We start from the raw sequence: 16,775 nt of genomic DNA on the forward strand, positions 1-16,775 counted from the left end.
GGCCAAGACAGAGGCCAGGGCTTAAATACAGTCAAAACGAAAGGAGCTGTTATCCTACTGCTGCTGAAAAAGGAAGGGCATCAATGACATATAAAGACACAATCATGTATGGTCCCCCCCCCTAACTTTCTGAGAATGTAACCTACAGCAGCTGTCATTTATTTTATTAAAAACTATAGAGATTCTGAGTAATGAGTCAAGGTTTTCAGTGCATTATGAAGGCGCAAAAAGGGGAACAAAACAGTCAGACCCATGGATCTATTATATTATTATCAGACCTCCAGTCTCTTCAAGCCCATTTTTCACACTCCAAAACTATAGGGGGCGACAAAATAATTTTCTACTCAGTTTACTGGTTCTTGTTCTTCTACAACAAACTCGTCACGTGACAGTGAGCGTGAGCGTCTGAAGTTCAGATGCTAACATGGATGCTAGTCCCAAATTCATGTCAGCTGGCAGTTGAGACCATTAAAATATTACTTTTCTCATCAAATATACGCTTTTCAAATCGTATGGTCTTAGAAGTAAACGGAATAACTTTGACACAGAACATCGTTGTATGGGCGCATTTGAGGTAACCTACTGTCACCCACTATTATTAACTTAGCTAACGTTAGCCTAAATGGAGTGACATTAGCAACACACTTTTCTGACTAGTTTCTGATCATGTTTAGTTAGTTAACAAACATCAAACTACTTAAATGTAACATTTATATTGAGCATTACTGTATGTATTGCTCAATAGAGCTTAGCTTGGTAGAATACATGAATCCATTCCCTAATTCATTTCTCCATCATCAGGTGTTAAAAAACGATGGATAATGCTGATAAAGAGGGAACAGGTGAGGCAGAGCAAGTCTCCAGAGGGCCTCAGACACAACAGCTGTGCCGCTTCTTCTCACAAGGAAGACACTGCAATTTTGGGAAAAGGTGCCGGTTTCTCCACATAAGGGACACTGCCACTTCTAATCAGAATACAGCAAACAGGCGACCAGAGCTGGAGAGTCAGAGAGAAACACACCCCAGCCATTCTGATGTCCCGCTGCTAGACGCAGAGGGCTCTGGAGATGTGGGGCGCAGGCTGCCCACCAACTCCAGGGCGGCTCCAGGGGCCAGGAGTGAGAGGGCTGCCCGCCGCCCCTGTCGCTACTTTATGTCAGGCTTCTGCACCATGGAGGATAGATGTCGCTTCTGGCATCCAGTGCAGTTACCCCCAGTGGATGATCAGCCTGTACCTGGACCTGAAAAAAGACTCACACAAAGGATCCCGGCACCCAGGCCCAGTCCCAACACCTTCCAGGAGGTCAAGCTTTCTGACCTGACAGATGAAGTCTCCAAGCAGCTGCGAGACTCTGAGATCAGGCAGATGATGAAGCGTTTTCCCAAAGATCAGCTTATTATTCAAGAACGAAGTGACGGCCAAGTTACTTTTTACAGGGCCACTGTAGAGGCCACTGATCCTGATTGGGTAAACATCACCCTCCGCCAAACTTCTTGGTCTTCTTGTTTTCCTGAGAGCTTAGCAGCTCAACAAGCTCTTTGTCATTACAAAATGGACCAGGTTCAAATGTGATTTAACACATTCAATACACATTTCATTGTTACAGAAATTTTAAGTAATAACACATTAGGATTATATGAATTGATAATTGGTACACCCACTGACAGAACAACATGAGGTGTTTATCAGTCTAACTGCACCACTGATTATCTTTTTTACACGTATTTGGCCTCAAGTGAATGGGTCAACATATATTAAAAGCTTAACAATTTTGGCTCATTTGAGGAGTAAAATATATTTTGTATGTCATTACTCTGTTGTCATTCAAAGCCGTTGAGACTCGTGATAAAATGTAGCATAGTCATCTGATCAAATTAATAGTTCATCAGAAGCATATCACACTTAGTGACACTTTTACTGAGGGCAAAGTCTACAAGGTGTAGATCATTAATGATTGCACTTCTGTTACACGTTTCTTGCTTTGGTTTTAACAACATGATGGAAGGTTACACTAGAGAATTATACCCTAAAACGTACTGACTGATTGTTTTCGAACTCACAGCCTTTTGACCTGAAAGAAATTGATATCATGGTGAGCTTCCCAGAAAAATACCCCCAAGAGGTAACAGCTATTGTTCCCATTTACTCTATAATAATATTCTATAAATGAAACGGTTGACACAGGTTTCTCATAACCTCAATACTTTCCCTCAGATTTTCACATTAGATATACCGGCGGACCAGGATCTGCCATCAGTAATGGGAAGGTAAAAACACTTTAAATTTATTTTAACATGTTTTGAGTGATTGATACAAACACATGCAAAAGTTGTACTAAATGATCTGCCTCTGTAGACATGTACAACAAGCATCACTGGAGTGGCTTCAGGCTAAGCACGCAACCAATCAGCTAATGGGAAAGCTAGAACTGCTTTTCCGGCCCTTTCTTCGTTGGCTAGATCGTAGTATGGAGCGACTGTTCACTGAAGGCGCTAGGCAGGTGAGACAGCAACCTGCTACAACACTAGATGATTGTATTTATCTGTTGTGTTTATCTGACCTGCAAATACTTAAATTGAAATGCTGCATCCAATTGACTAAACACTGATTCTAGTGTTTTCTAATCGTATTATTTCTCTTCTCTTCTCACAGTTGAAGAAAGACATTGACTTAGAAAAAGCCGGATTGCAGTTCATACCATATCAGAAGCTCCAGGCGACAGTGTGCGAAGAGCCTACCAGCAATGACTCAACAGACCCTGCTGGGGATAAGGATGCCAGTGAGGAGGGAACCGGGGAAAAGACAGAGAAGGAGCAGACCGTGGAGGGAGGGAAGTTGCTGCCGCAGGAGGAAGACCCTGGTTGTGAGGAGGAGGCAGCCAGTCGACTGGTGGATAATATTCGGATCAGCGATCCCCGCAGAGGCACAGAGGTGAAGCTGCTGGGACTGAGGCTGGGCGACAACACGGCCACCGTAATGGCCCAACAGATCACGCTTTGTCTTCAGTGTAACAGGTAAGAAGAACGGTATAAACGCTTTAATATCACCAATTAGGGGATTATGATGAATCTGACCCCACGATGGAAGGTTTGATTCTGTGCTCTCTTCAGGTGTAAAGTAACAGCCGACTTGACCCTGAACGGGAGGACGCCCTGCACAGCTCAGTGTGAAAAGTGTAGCGCTAGCATCAGTGCCGCACTGAGGCCCAGCATGCTACACCATTACTGTGACGTCCTGGGATACCTGGACCTTCACAACGCTGCTCCTGCTGACCTCGTGCTTCAGGACTGTCAACTCACTGTGGGCTGTCTCAGCTGCTCCCAAGACGGCCCTGTGCAGGTGATAAATCATGTCCTGCTTATCATTGCACACGTTTTGAGTTTTGTGATTAAATCTTAATCACCAGAAGACACCAGAAGGAGCTGAAATATGAGTCTTGATGGGGTGTGTGTGTGAACCAAAGATGACCTCTTCTGAAATAGCATTTTTGTTTTATTTTCCTTCAGAACCTTTCGTACGGTCAAACGAAGGAGTTTAATTGTGAGCACTGCCACAGCAAACTCAGTATCCTGGCTGATAGCGCAAGATTCCAGTATATCCAGCCACGCTCTAACAAAACAGGTTAGACCTCACTTGCCTTTTCTACCAGGGTTCCCACGGTCATGGAAAACCTGGAATTTCAAAATCGAATTTTCCAGGCCTGGAAAAGTCATGGAATTAGTGAAATCCTTGAATGTTTTGCAAAAGTCATGAATCTTGTTGTCTGTAATGAATTTCTTCCAGTAATCTTCCGTGGATAACCTCCCACGTAATGTAACATAACAGTAAATTTATTTTCTGTAGCTGTTGACAGAACGTAGCTGTAATATGTGTCGATTTTAGTGCTTCTTGTATTTTATGTTAATATATTTTATGGAAAATTAATGTTTATTTCAATAGATTCCATGTAACGTCATACATGTTCAATGCATGTTTTTTGTGCAGGCCCGAGTGAGTTTAATCTGAATGAGAAAAGGACCATCAGAGATCCTGCTGTGCAAAAAGGGAAGTCGCTGCCAGAAAAAGGAACGTGCAAACATTACAAACAGAGCCATCGCTGGCTGAGGTAATCCTCGCTGGATCCTAACTCATTTCACATTGTGTCTTGTATGTGAGGTGTAAACAGGTACCTGTATGAGGTGTGAGCGGTAACTGTATGTGCCACTGCTCTCAGGTTTCCCTGCTGCGGCCGGGCTTATCCCTGTGACGTGTGCCACGACGAGGACCAGGACCACCCCATGGAGCTCGCCACCAGGATGATCTGTGGCCACTGTGCCAAAGAGCAGGTGAACTAAGGCTATGATGGTGGAATTACATTACATTTAAGCCATTTAGCTAACATGGATTATCCAGTATGACTTCCAATCAGTTCATAAAGCACAAGCCTAAAATCCCCGATCGCCACCGTTAAAATCACTGGGTGGCAACTAGGAGTCTCAACACCCTGAGAAAACACCAGGCATCCACTTAGCTTACATTCAACAATCGACATCTGAAAGGCCCAAAGCTGCAGAAACAAAGTTATGCTGTAAGCAATTTTTTTTTACGATGACTCCTAACCTTCCCAGTAACCCATAATATTGTGATTCACTTGGTGCATGTTTTCTTCATATTATGTAAAAGTAGACAGTAGCGAGATCTTTACTCTTCTTCTGTACATTATGTGTTATGTTAACAGTGCTATAAGGATACTGAAGTTAGTTGCAAATGGAAGCATGCAAGGTTGATAGAAGACATTCACTGTGAATGTTGGCATTTGATATAAATGGTAATGTTGATCATGTTTGATCATGTTTGTTGTGGCAGCCGTACAACAATGGAAAGCCTTGCATCAGCTGTGGCAGCATGATGACAAGAGGAGCGCGCACCAGCCACTGGGAGGGAGGACTGGGATGCAGGAGCAAAGTGAAAATGAACAGGTACATCTTATAATGATCTCTATACATCTTTATTATTAGTAGTATCACTACTACTGTACTAGTCTCGGCTCCCAGACGTTTGGTGAGCTGCGCCACCAAACGTCTGGGAATTTCACTGTCAGAAACTGTCTGTCCGAGCCCGGCGAGAACGGCCGGCAGCAGACACGCCTACATTTGTTATTAGAATTTTATTTAGTAGCGGCAATGCCATTTATCATAGTCCTAACACAGAGCATGAAGCTGATATGCTCCAAACAAAATTTATAGCTGTTGTTTATTTTACAATAATGTTTCCTACCCGGAAGTGGTCCGCTTGCTACTGTGAGTCATCAGCAGGCTCTGTAACGTTAGCCTTGCTTGGGAGTCTGGCTTATCGCTGGGGAAAAGACCTCTAGCCGCGGGGGCCGGATGAAACACGTCCTATTAACAGGTTATGTTTGTTTCTAAGTGATTAATATGTTTCTCCTCAAACGCGGCGATGTTTTGCGAGACACTGGTTCTGCATGAGCGTCACTGCCCCCAGAAAGCAGGCCCGCCCACAACACTCATGATTGGTTCTCCGATGCAAGGCTTCCAACAGCGCCACCTAACGTTATGCAAAGATTTAAATAGTAATATTCTCAGTCTTACAGGAGTGAAACGGATTAAGACTGAGGGCTGAGTCTACTACTGTACTAGTCATATTTAATTCATTTAAAACAAAAAAGCCATTCAGATGTTTCCCTTCCAAATGCCAATTGACAACTTTTCCTTTTTCTTCAGAAATGATCGCCACAAGTACGCCAACACCAACAAGACGGTTTCACGGAAGGCAACTAGTGAAAAGAAGTGACATTATCGCAGTAATTTGTGATAAGACAAAATATGATACATGATCCATGGTGGTCTCCTTTTTGCTAGTCTCGGTTTCCAGACGTTTGGTGAGCGGCGCCAACAGCGCCACCTAACCACCAAACAGTAGTGAACAGTAGTAGTGAAACGGACTCAGTAGAGCTGAGTCTACCTTTTTGCTGTCTCTCAATGAAATGATGCCTATTTGCCTGATTATTCATCTCAGTGTGATCAGTGTTAACATTCTGAAACACCAGTCACGCTTCACCCTATTTCAAACCTAAAGACTTTTCGTGTGGATTGGATTCAGGTTTCTGGCTCGATGCTCTTGTTTGGTCTTCAGGTTGTTTTGAAAAACTCTGCTGATGTTTTGCAGTTCTACTCACTTCAGGCACATGTGTATATAAGCAAGGTAATACAATTGATTATAGAGCGGTTGTGTCCTGGGCAAAGCAAGATAGAGAAGGTACACAATGAGTGAAATAAATATGAACTACACGGCATACAGTATACAGGCAATTTGATTAGAATTCATCTTGTATTAAAGGGTGAGACAGACTGCAAAATCTTTGTTAATCAAGCATTCTGTTCAGTAAACCCAGATTTCCTCAAACAAGTCCTGTATAATCCTCTTAAACTAAGGGAATGGAGAGGGAAAGGAATAGACTGAACATTAACACGTTCTTTTCATGTGAACAATTTCCCTGAACTTGAAATGAGTGCTTAAGTTGAATGATGATTTCATTTCAAGGCATGTTTTTCATTTCCTATGGAACCAAACAACAAACTATTCTACAACACCTACGTAGATTAGCATGCTGAGCATGCTGCAAAATCATGTTTCACTTTTGCTTATTGCCGTGGAAAGTGTTGGATCTTCTTTCACTGGTTGATAGATTAGGCTGATCTCTTCTGTTGTGTCTATAATGCGTGTTCCTGGATTTTTGTAATGTTTGGATTTATAATGTCTTGTGATGGACTTCCTTGTTGAGATTTAGTTGATGGGGGGAGCTGTATTGAGAGCAAAGTCCCGTGCTCAGCACTACATAAAGGCTGAACTTTGTCTTGATCCGGAAACTTGCAACAACAGGCTCTGGTGCTCAACCAAGATGGTGAACATCAGTGAGTTGTCTCTGCAGCTCCTGTCCTCCAGATCTTCGGACCGGCTGCTGCAACCTCTCTGGGACTATTTGCTCCTTCACCATCTTCCCCTCATCACATCTCCCTTCTTCCCTGTGATACTTGCCTTCTCCAGTTACTTCTTTGCCAGTTTACCTTTCACTGCGCTGGACCTCTTGGGAGAAAGGGTGCCATTGTTCCATCAGTACAAGATCCAGCCAGATAGGCGTCCAACATTGGCGATGATGCTCAAGAGCTTCACGAAGGCCGTGTATAACCACTTGATCTTTGTTCTGCCAGCTGTAACCATTGGCATGTTCATCCTGCCCGATCCAGTGCTGCCACTCAACGCTCCCACTGTATACGAGGTGTTCATTGATGGACTGGCTGCACTTCTCCTGTTTGACACTCAGTACTATATTTGGCATTTTGTACACCACAAGCATCTGCAGCTTTACCGCTGGGTCCATGCCATCCACCATGAATACTTTGCACCCTTCTCCTGGGCTACCGAGCAACTCAGCATCCCAGAACTGATGACCGTAGGACTGTGGAGCAACGTGGACCCTATTCTTTTAAGGTGTCACCCATTTACCACATGGTGCGTCACCATTTTCAGTATCTGGATGTCTGTAGAGGACCACGTAGGCTATGACCTGCCATGGACCCTCAACCACCTGGTGCCATTTGGTCTGCTGGGAGGAGCACCAGCTCATGACATGCACCACCAACAGCCCAGCAGTAACTACGCTCCTTTTTTCACCCACTGGGACAGGATCTTCGGTACTGCTGTCCCTCTGAAGAAAAGAGTGTGTGCAAAGAACAAATAGATGTAATGTTGTAAATATGTTAAGTGTTCTTATTTCTTCGTACATGAAGTAAAAAATGTATTTTTTTTATGACTTCACTCAATAAAAATCATCGTATTTATAAAGATCCAGTAACTGTCTTGTTCCCCTTCATGCAGCAAAATATGTTGGCACATGCAGCTCATGGTTTAATTTCATTCAACATTTAAACCCCTCCAAATCTCAATGGATTGTCAAGACATAGATGACACATCGACACAAGTGAAAATTTTCATTTTTGCATTTAACCCTCATGTTAAATTTTACAAACATATGTTTGGGGTCAAGTTGATGCCGGTAATTTTAACATACAAAACAATGATTCTATTTGAAGTGTTGCCCAGCATCAGCAAGTAACACACAGCAGTTGGTCAATATTCGAGGGGGGAGGATGCGGGGGGGAGACACACACACACACACACAAATATAAAGTAAATTAGTCACCAGTCTAGTCTTTCAAAGAGCCATGATAAGACCTCATTGGCAGAAAAAGGTGAGATAAAACTAAACAAATCCGTGTCATGGCATGGCATGGGAAAAATGTTAAAGATCAAAATCTGCATGGGAAAGGTCCCTCAGTTATCTATATATCTCTCAGAGAAAGAGGTAATGTGTGTAAAACATTTGCATTTTCTCTGGTTTTATAAGGCTGTTGTGTTTGGGGTCAAAATGACTCCATTGTACAACTATAATTGTACAGGACCTTGAAAACATGTTAAATTTGCCAGTTTTCCCAATGAAATTAGTAAGAGTAATCAAATAACACACTCGGGGGGGTTATGTTTTTGGAGATGTTGAATGGGTTCAAATTAGCAACATAATTCTGCTTTGCAAGCATTGACTTTGCAAGCAAAGCAGGTAACTTTATCTCCACAGGATGGCAGCAAACTGCTTTCAAACAGGCAAGTCAAACGTATTTCTATCGCAATCTGCTTACATAACAGTAAGTCTTTTAAAGACTGTTACTCAGCATTTTCTTGTTCAATCATTCCACAGGAATAAGGAGCTTTTAAACAAGCCAACTCATACTGTTTGAGATCAAGTCATGTAGAGCAGTGGTTCTCAAAGTGGGGTCCTTGAAGGTGTTCCGCAGCAAAAAGGGGAATCATTAATTTATGCTATCCATAAGTAATACAATGCCAGAATGTATGAATATTTTGGTCATGTGTTTCATAACATCTAAAATCAAAACTATTATCAGATGGGGGACCCTGGGACAAGATCTTATCAAATGGGGTCCATGGTCTAATTTGTATCAGTTTAGGGGTCCTTCCGTCCTTGGCTTGACGTGAAAATGTTTGAGAACCACTGACATACATAGGCCATGTCCACACAGAGACGAGTTTAGGTGTATCCACTTTTTCAATAAAAACACATTTATGCCATGACTTTATTATATAGGATAATGTATATTTATGTTGCATCATTTAGCATGTGCTGTGATGTGCAGGAGTGGCCAATACGCTGGGATGTGTTTGCAACATACCGGTATGTCTAAAGATCATGGAAGTGGATGGTATCAGGAACGTCACCGATAGTTAAAGGAACACTCTGCCCATTTTCAACCAGCTTTGTATCATTAGAACATCAATAGTATATCAGAAAACTGTAAACTGTTTTGAAGTCTGTCATTTAATTTGACAGTTATTGAGTGTTAAAGTGTGGACCAGTGACATCACTGGTCCACACTAACTCAAATTAATAACTCATTAACTCAAATCAACTCTCAATAACTGTCAAACTATTCATCATTCATCTAGTTTGACAGTTATTGAGAGTTGATTTGAGTTAATGAGTTATATTTAAATATGTATGTCTCCTATAAAATATAAAACAAAATGTCACCATTTCAGTTAAGAAAAAAAGTTTGCCTTTATTAGTAGAGACGGAGGAATTCGGGCAGAGAGCGAGAGGGTGACATGCAGCAAAGGGAAAGAGCCAGATTCACACCATGCCGCTGTGGTCAGGATGGTGGCTGATAGTTCTACCAGCCGAGCCCCTCAGTGAAGACTCTTGTTTAAATACTGCACAAACATGTTTGAAATGTGACCTATGTTCTCTGTTGGGTGCATCTTGGTGTAGCTGATAAATTGCCGTCGGAGTTTCCGTAGCTCTGCCATGTTGAAGCTCCTGGTGAGTTCTATGTTTGACGTCAGGTTAAGGAATACAAATTTAACACACTGTCCTGACATGGAAATTTGTCTGAAGTACGGAGTAAGACCATGATCATCACCAAGACAGAAGTGAAATGAAGAAACACTAGTACTAACTCTGAAAATATGACCAAAAATATCTGAAGGTTACAGTATTTTATATATATTTTTTTAGTTTGAGGTGGATGATACTGAGACAGCAGAAAACTGAATATTAAAAGGTGATGTCAAATTATGTTGCCAACACTGCAGAAGCTAGTTTACTCTCAGGTTAGTTGGCAACATGTTCAAAGTGATCCAAAGGGGAATATCAAAGTGTTTACTTCTGAGAAAGTCTGACGCAGTAAACTCCACCAATCTGTATCATCTGGATGAAGGTAGGCTATGTTCCAGTCCTGCACATCTCACAGTACCTGCTGTGCCTTCAATGGAATTTAATTAGAAAGTATGTTCTTTGATGCACATGCCCTCATCTACTTGACCTTCTAAGACGTCTGGTCATTTGATATATGACTTTGCCTCCCACTGGCGTGAAGATACGAGTTGCCTTAGCTGGAGAGGAAAAATAAAGCACCACATATATACTACTATATACAGTGGAAAATATGTATTTTAGAAAGCCAATAGCTGACCCCCGATGCCTGGTTTGTGTTCATAAGATCACACAGGGTGGCAAACTATTTAATATTAATGTGTCAATTTATTTTAAATCAAAGCTTTGAATACAAATGTGTATGTTTACATTAGGTAAACTAGACAACACTAATATGAGTGCATACCTCCGGTAACGTGATGCAATTGTCAGTTGATAAGTTAATTTCTTCCACGCTGCATTACCAACTTGTTTCACATTTTCATGACTGGACCTGAACTGGGACATAAGATGTGTCTGGTCAAATTCTACACTTTTTTACTTTTTAATTTTAGCCAATTACCTTAAACCACATGGCCAATTAGCTCTGTCTAATCTGGAAAGTAGCTCTCTAGTGCTGCCATGTTATTTGATCGGACCAATAATGGAGGGGTTGCCTCTTCTGCTGTTTTACACACAAAGTTTGATGGCATTACGTGAATCCATTTGGCAGTTCGATGCCTTTTTATGAGAAGCCATGCCCACTACCATGCCCCCCTTTGGCAATTCAGTGTTAATCGTTAATCACTAATTCTTTGCCCCGTGAACAACATTTCCACAAAGTTTCATGGTGTTGCATGAATCTCATTCAGAAGTTTACCGTGCATTATGTGCATTTTTATGAGAAGCCACACACCGCCACACCCCCTTTGGCCAATCGGTGTGAAAAGTTAATTTGTTCTTAATTGCCCATTGACCAAACCTTCCACGCAAATACATTCATACCTTTTGGAGTCATCCTGCTAACAGACCGGCGGAATGGGGCAAAAACATAACCCCAGAACCAACTCCGTTGGCAGAGGTAAAAAGGATATCTTTTCTGTGGTTCCCGGAACAGAAATGAGATCCCCAGGAACACTCGTCTTCTGTGCGTTAAGAATCGCCTGAAAAACAATCAATGAGAATCTCCATTACTTTTATGCATTAAATATGCAAATCAAATAAGAAGGTAGATTTGCACCAGCAGAACATGCCATCAGTACACCAGGAAAAACATGGGTGGGTTCCCAACCAAATCACTGATAGCAATGATCTCCTGACAAGGAAAGAAAGACATACCATCAATACATCTTGTGTGCTCTTGTCCAGCTCATGCAGGAAGTTTGAAGAGGACAATGGTTGCTGCAGAGAAAAATGAGAATACCACTGATACCACTTGCTAGCCAACAAGACAGTATGACAATAAAATAGGCAAAGTACACATTCACTTCTACTGAATACTGCACCTATGGATACTCTGCATGTAAACAACCTTACACTCTGTGTTGACTGGTTGGGTGGGGGGGCTTTTCTTTTGAAAATAGCATCAGAGATGGCTTCGAAAGGAAGTGTCTGGTCTGTCAGAATTGTAAATAGAGGACTGTCCCATCGGTTTCTGGAGTCTGGAGCTTCGAATCTCAGCACTAATGCATCTAAGCTAGAAAAGAAGAACCAGATGCCATGAGAATGAGCCTTTTGCACAGCAGCCATTTTGTGTCTAAAAGGCAGGGTAAACACAGGTGCAACCAAAACATTAATGAGGGCCCCAGCACTGGAACACCTAAATGGATTGGAAGTTGGAAACCCGCATTAATGTTTTGGTTGCACCTGTGTTTACCCTGCCTTTTAGACACAAAATGGTTGCTGTGAAAAAGGTCAATAGCAAGACAAATGAGTTGGAAGATCAGTTTCGATAACGATAACAACAAAGCATATTAAAACGCTACCAAAATGACAAGCAAAGACAATGTTACCAGACTGAGTGTAGTAGTAAGTGTAAGGGAGTCTAAAACCCAATGTACACCAGATGCAGTACGGCTCCGTGCGGATGCAGTAAAACCGCCAGATCAGACTCTCGCCTATGTGAATAGATGGGCAATACATTCGGTACAGGAAAAAATATGCACATGTTCCATTTTTGTCAGATCCAGCATGCGTCAGACAGATTACATTGGTGTGCGTCTGTTCAGGCAGCTGCACGGAGCCGTAATGCAGCCGGTGGACATAGGCCTTTACTTACATATCCTGTGTGTACTGCTCAGTGGCATCTCTGCTGGTATTCCATGTTGAGCTCACTTCAGCCGAGGTCAAACAGTATACCTTCATTTTAAAAAGATGGCATGTGATTGCTTATCTCGACTTGTGTGACTTGTTTGGCAGAACCTTTCCCCCCAGACATATAAAATGTCCAGTATAGTTAATCTTATTTACTCACCAGGCAGTGAGGTGTCTGTGTGTGTTTGATGAGGCAGTAGAGTTCATATCTGTAGCCTGTAAGGTGTACCAACTTTAAAGGTAAAGTTGCAAACAAATGAAGTCTTACCACAGACAGTTCTATGTTGATTAATTGTAATTAAGAAGATTCACCTTTGATGTAATTTAGCGAATCCAATATTACAATGTCATCCTTGTTGACTTTCCTAAACAACAAATTAAACAATTAAGCATTAAAAGTACTGTCACACAACAGAACATCAGAGAAAGAATTTGAATCAGATCAGAAATACCCACCTCTCTACTGCAGCTTTCAGAGCTGCTCTTGCGTTTTTTTCCTTTTGGGAATCTGCAACACATTCAACATACATGAGTGAGTTGCAGCAGCAGTTTGTTTTCAATTCTTCAAGCTTGTTTTTGAGACCAGCAGTTTATGCTAAGAGTTTCTCTTGTAACACAGACTGAAGGATATTCAGACAAAATTATCATCTTTGGGTCCTAAATTTACAACAGCTTAAATCGGTGGTTCTCAAAGTGGGGTCCGGGGACCACCAGTGGTCCTTGACTGAGGTGGTTCCAGGGGTTCCCCAGCAACAAGAGTAATAATTTATTTTCATTAGTAGAATTCCAACCATAAGTAACACAACTACGGCAATGCCAGAATGTATGACTATTTTGATCGGTTCATACACAGTATTAATAAAATACTGGTACAATACTGGACCCACTGGTCCTGTCTTGCAGGAGGCTTGGTGTCGTTGGCTGATTGGGTGCACCTGGGTCAGGGTCTTATGGCTTCAGACCATTCAATCTTTCTCCCTCCTCTCACCGAAGCACCTTTTTTTTCCTGTTCGTTTGTTTAATGTAGTTTGTTGTCTAGTTAATATAATGCTGACTTGCTTTTTTTTAAATATTTTATTGAAATAACTAGAGCTGCTTGTAGCGAGGCTAGATAATATGTAACCGAATTGCCCATAATACCCTAGGCATTCGCATAAAGCCATATAGACAGTTTTAACTTGACAACAATAACAACCGTCACAACCCACCTGAATATCCGGTTTACTTCCTGTATACATAGCTGAGCGCAGGCTGATATTGGGCTCTTATTAAATGTTAACGTTAGGCCGTGTCTCCGACAGACACATTAACAAGGTAGCCTATTTCGGTCTTTATGTCTTGTAGTAGTTAGTAGTAGTTGTTGTTGTTGTTGTTGTTGTTGTTGATAGTTGCCATAACAACCACCCCTGTCGGAAAGACGTGCACACGCTGGGTAGGAAGCGTTGTTGTCCCGGAGGCGATATTCTTTTTTCGGATGATGGCGAAGGCATAACCCGCCCCTTTCTGCCTCTGATTGGCCTAGCGTCAAACTTCCATCCAAACACATTCGCTTGGCTATCCTGCATTACATCTCTTTCTACAGTCTGTGGTCAGACCGTCAAACTCAGACATACAGCAGTTACGCTTGCTAGCCTGCATGAAAAGACGCCAGTGTGTTTATGTTTTTAATATAGTCATATTTATGGTTTATAACGCTGCCACTAATCAGAGGCAGAGAGGGCCAGGGGTGGGTTATGCCTTCGCCGTCATCCAAAAAAAATATCGCTTCCGGTAAGCTAGCTAGCTAGCTAATGTTAGCTGCTGGTTGGTTGGCTAACTAGCGAATGTTAGCCGTTAGCTAACGTTAACACATTAACTAGACAAACACAGACATGCAGAGCTCCAAAAACAGAGCAATTCGTGAATTTGTTACTGTAGTTTCTGCAGAGTAACGTCCATGTCACGGATCTGACTGATAGTGCAGTAACAGTCAGCAGCTATGATAGCGCAGCCAGGGGGGGGAGGAAGTCCATATATGGTCCATCCGGTCATGGGTCATAGGACATTACGTCATCACAGGATAACGCGATTGGCTGGCTCAGATCTGTTCAAATCTGAGCCAGCCAATCACGTTGTCCTGCGTTGTTTGAGACGTGTATAAAAGGCGACCGCGGATGGGGGTGGGTGGGGGGAACCAGAGGAGAGGAGAGCAGAGGGGGGAGAGGAGAGGGGGAACCAGGGGGAGAGGAGAGAGGGGGAACCAGAGGAGAGGGGGGGGAGAGGAGGGGGGAACCAGGGGGGGGAGGAGAGAGGGGGAGAGGAGGGGGGGAGCCAGGGGGGAGAGGAGAGAGGGGGAACCAGAGGAGAGGAGAGAGGGGGAACCAGAGGGGAGAGAGGGGGAGAGGAGAGAGGGGGAACCAGGGGGAGAGGAGAGAGGGGGGACCAGAGGGGGAGAGGAGGGGGGAACCAGGGGGAGAGCAGAGGGGGGAGAGGAGAGGGGGAACCAGGGGGAGAGGAGAGGGGGAACCAGGGGGAGAGGAGAGAGGGGGAGAGGAGGGGGGGAGCCAGGGGGGAGAGGAGAGAGGGGGAACCAGAGGAGGGGAGAGGGGGAACCAGAGGAGAGGAGAGAGGGGGAACCAGAGGGGAGAGAGGGGGAGAGGAGAGAGGGGGAACCAGGGGGAGAGGAGAGAGGGGGGACCAGAGGGGAGAGAGGGGGAGAGGAGGGGGGAACCAGGGGGAGAGGAGAGGGGGAGAGGAGAGAGGGGGAACCAGGGGGAGAGGAGAGAGGGGGGACCAGAGGGGGAGAGGAGGGGGGAACCAGGGGGAGAGGAGAGAGGAGAGAGGGGGAGAGGAGGGGGGAACCAGGGGGAGAGGAGAGAGGGGGAGAGGAGGGGGGGAACCAGGGGGAGAGGGAGAGGAGAGGGGCTGGATCCCTCCAGGGGCACTGCCATCCCTCTGGGCGGCCCTGGTAGTGGAAGCGATCATCTTGCTCTATAATGACCAGAATGGGTGTTGTTCAAACTGAACATTTATTTCTTCAACATGCTGCAGCAGAAAGGGAGATAAACAGCGGACACTATTTTCGTAGTTAAGCTATGAAGTAGCCTACTTCCCCCCGCAGCATCGTGACATTGAATGAAAGTATAGGCTCGTTTGAGATGACTTCTGGCTCGCCTGGGAAGCAGCCGAGAGCAGCCGAGTGCAGTCAGCAAATTAGAGGCAGAGAGGGGCGGGTCATGCCTTCGCCATCATGGGAAAAAAAAGATTGCGTCCCGGAGCTAGCCTGAGAGGCTAATAAAAGCTACATGTTACAGAGTAAGCTGACTATCAGTACGTTATTGCACGCATAGGCCTATCTTTACATTTAAACGTTTACATAGCAAAAATAGAAATAGAAGTAGGCTATGTCAGTGTTTTCCCCGAATAGCTGAGAAAGTGGACACTGTCAATAGTTAGCACTGTGAAGCTGATACAATTCAGGTGGCGGTAATGCAATATTTAAGGATGCCAACCGCCATAAAACACAGAAGAAGAAGCTGAGAAAAAGGAAGTGCTGTGGGGTTGCAGCTGGTGAAAACCGTCTATACTTGACTCTCCCCAGTCCACCAATTCAACAATCGTAATTGATATCATAATTGTCAGATTTTTAAATGCAGTTTGGCGGGACACCATGAAACAGCCTAATGTTAGCATAACTTGCCTGCGTAAACTGTGTTCCTCTCAATGCCCAAGGCTCCATCTCCTACAACATGCACCTTTCGGTCTGTTTCTTGTTCAAAATAGTTCTTTAACTCTTCAGCCCTTTGTGTTTTGCCACTACACGGGTAACCACACATCACGATTAGAGGCATAGCTGAAGTTTCTCTCTCCTTTGAGAGAGCCTGGTGACGCGAGGTTAGCTGAGGTGTTGTCAAAAATAAATCCTGGATGCGCATGTTGCCATTTAACCCGGAAGTGTTAGTGGAAAATGATTTATTTTTAAGATTACCAATAGGGGGCGCTACAAACGTCAAAAACCAACGTGTGTGTGATGACATTTGGCTTATTCAGTCAATATATTCATTATAGGAGTGCAATTAAATTAATTGAAATCAAACACTTACTTTCCATTCTTATATTACATACATTCTTCATATTAACCAACTTATCAAAATATTGAAATTCTGTCAGATCCAATGTAAGTGCAGACAGTGGTTTGGGTCAAACTGGACATGGAAGCAG

General features: G+C 43.5%; 3 protein-coding genes across 3 annotated transcripts; 2 read left to right on the forward strand and 1 right to left on the reverse strand.

Annotated features, from left to right (window-relative positions):
• The first annotated feature begins 423 nt into the window (after nucleotides 1-423).
• LOC310792804 (uncharacterized protein) lies at nucleotides 424-5,839 on the forward strand. Its single transcript, XM_083654556.1, has 12 exons — nucleotides 424-574; nucleotides 802-1,468; nucleotides 2,064-2,123; nucleotides 2,216-2,268; nucleotides 2,357-2,501; nucleotides 2,654-3,015; nucleotides 3,112-3,340; nucleotides 3,508-3,622; nucleotides 3,986-4,106; nucleotides 4,215-4,326; nucleotides 4,847-4,959; nucleotides 5,722-5,839. Exons 2-12 carry the CDS (start codon nucleotides 815-817, stop codon nucleotides 5,789-5,791), a joined length of 2,034 nt encoding a protein of 677 aa, XP_083510682.1. The 5' UTR covers nucleotides 424-574; nucleotides 802-814; the 3' UTR covers nucleotides 5,792-5,839.
• Nucleotides 5,840-6,791: 952 nt separating this feature from the next.
• Nucleotides 6,792-7,739, forward strand: ch25hl1.1 (cholesterol 25-hydroxylase like 1, tandem duplicate 1; the record flags this gene model as incomplete). Its single annotated transcript, XM_083654789.1, has 1 exon — nucleotides 6,792-7,739. One exon carries the CDS (start codon nucleotides 6,792-6,794, stop codon nucleotides 7,737-7,739), a length of 948 nt encoding a protein of 315 aa, XP_083510915.1.
• Nucleotides 7,740-11,284: 3,545 nt separating this feature from the next.
• On the reverse strand, nucleotides 11,285-16,405 carry kti12 (KTI12 chromatin associated homolog; the record flags this gene model as incomplete). The annotated part of the gene is made up of 8 exons (XM_083654790.1): nucleotides 11,285-11,425; nucleotides 11,601-11,663; nucleotides 11,799-11,958; nucleotides 12,541-12,620; nucleotides 12,736-12,791; nucleotides 12,888-12,940; nucleotides 13,032-13,083; nucleotides 16,255-16,405. 8 exons carry the CDS (start codon nucleotides 16,403-16,405, stop codon nucleotides 11,285-11,287), a joined length of 756 nt encoding a protein of 251 aa, XP_083510916.1.
• Nucleotides 16,406-16,775: the final 370 nt, after the last annotated feature.

The sequence above is a fragment of the Poromitra crassiceps genome (genome assembly GCF_964638095.1).
Source record: "Poromitra crassiceps genome assembly, chromosome: 18".
Lineage (NCBI taxonomy): Eukaryota > Metazoa > Chordata > Actinopteri > Beryciformes > Melamphaidae > Poromitra > Poromitra crassiceps.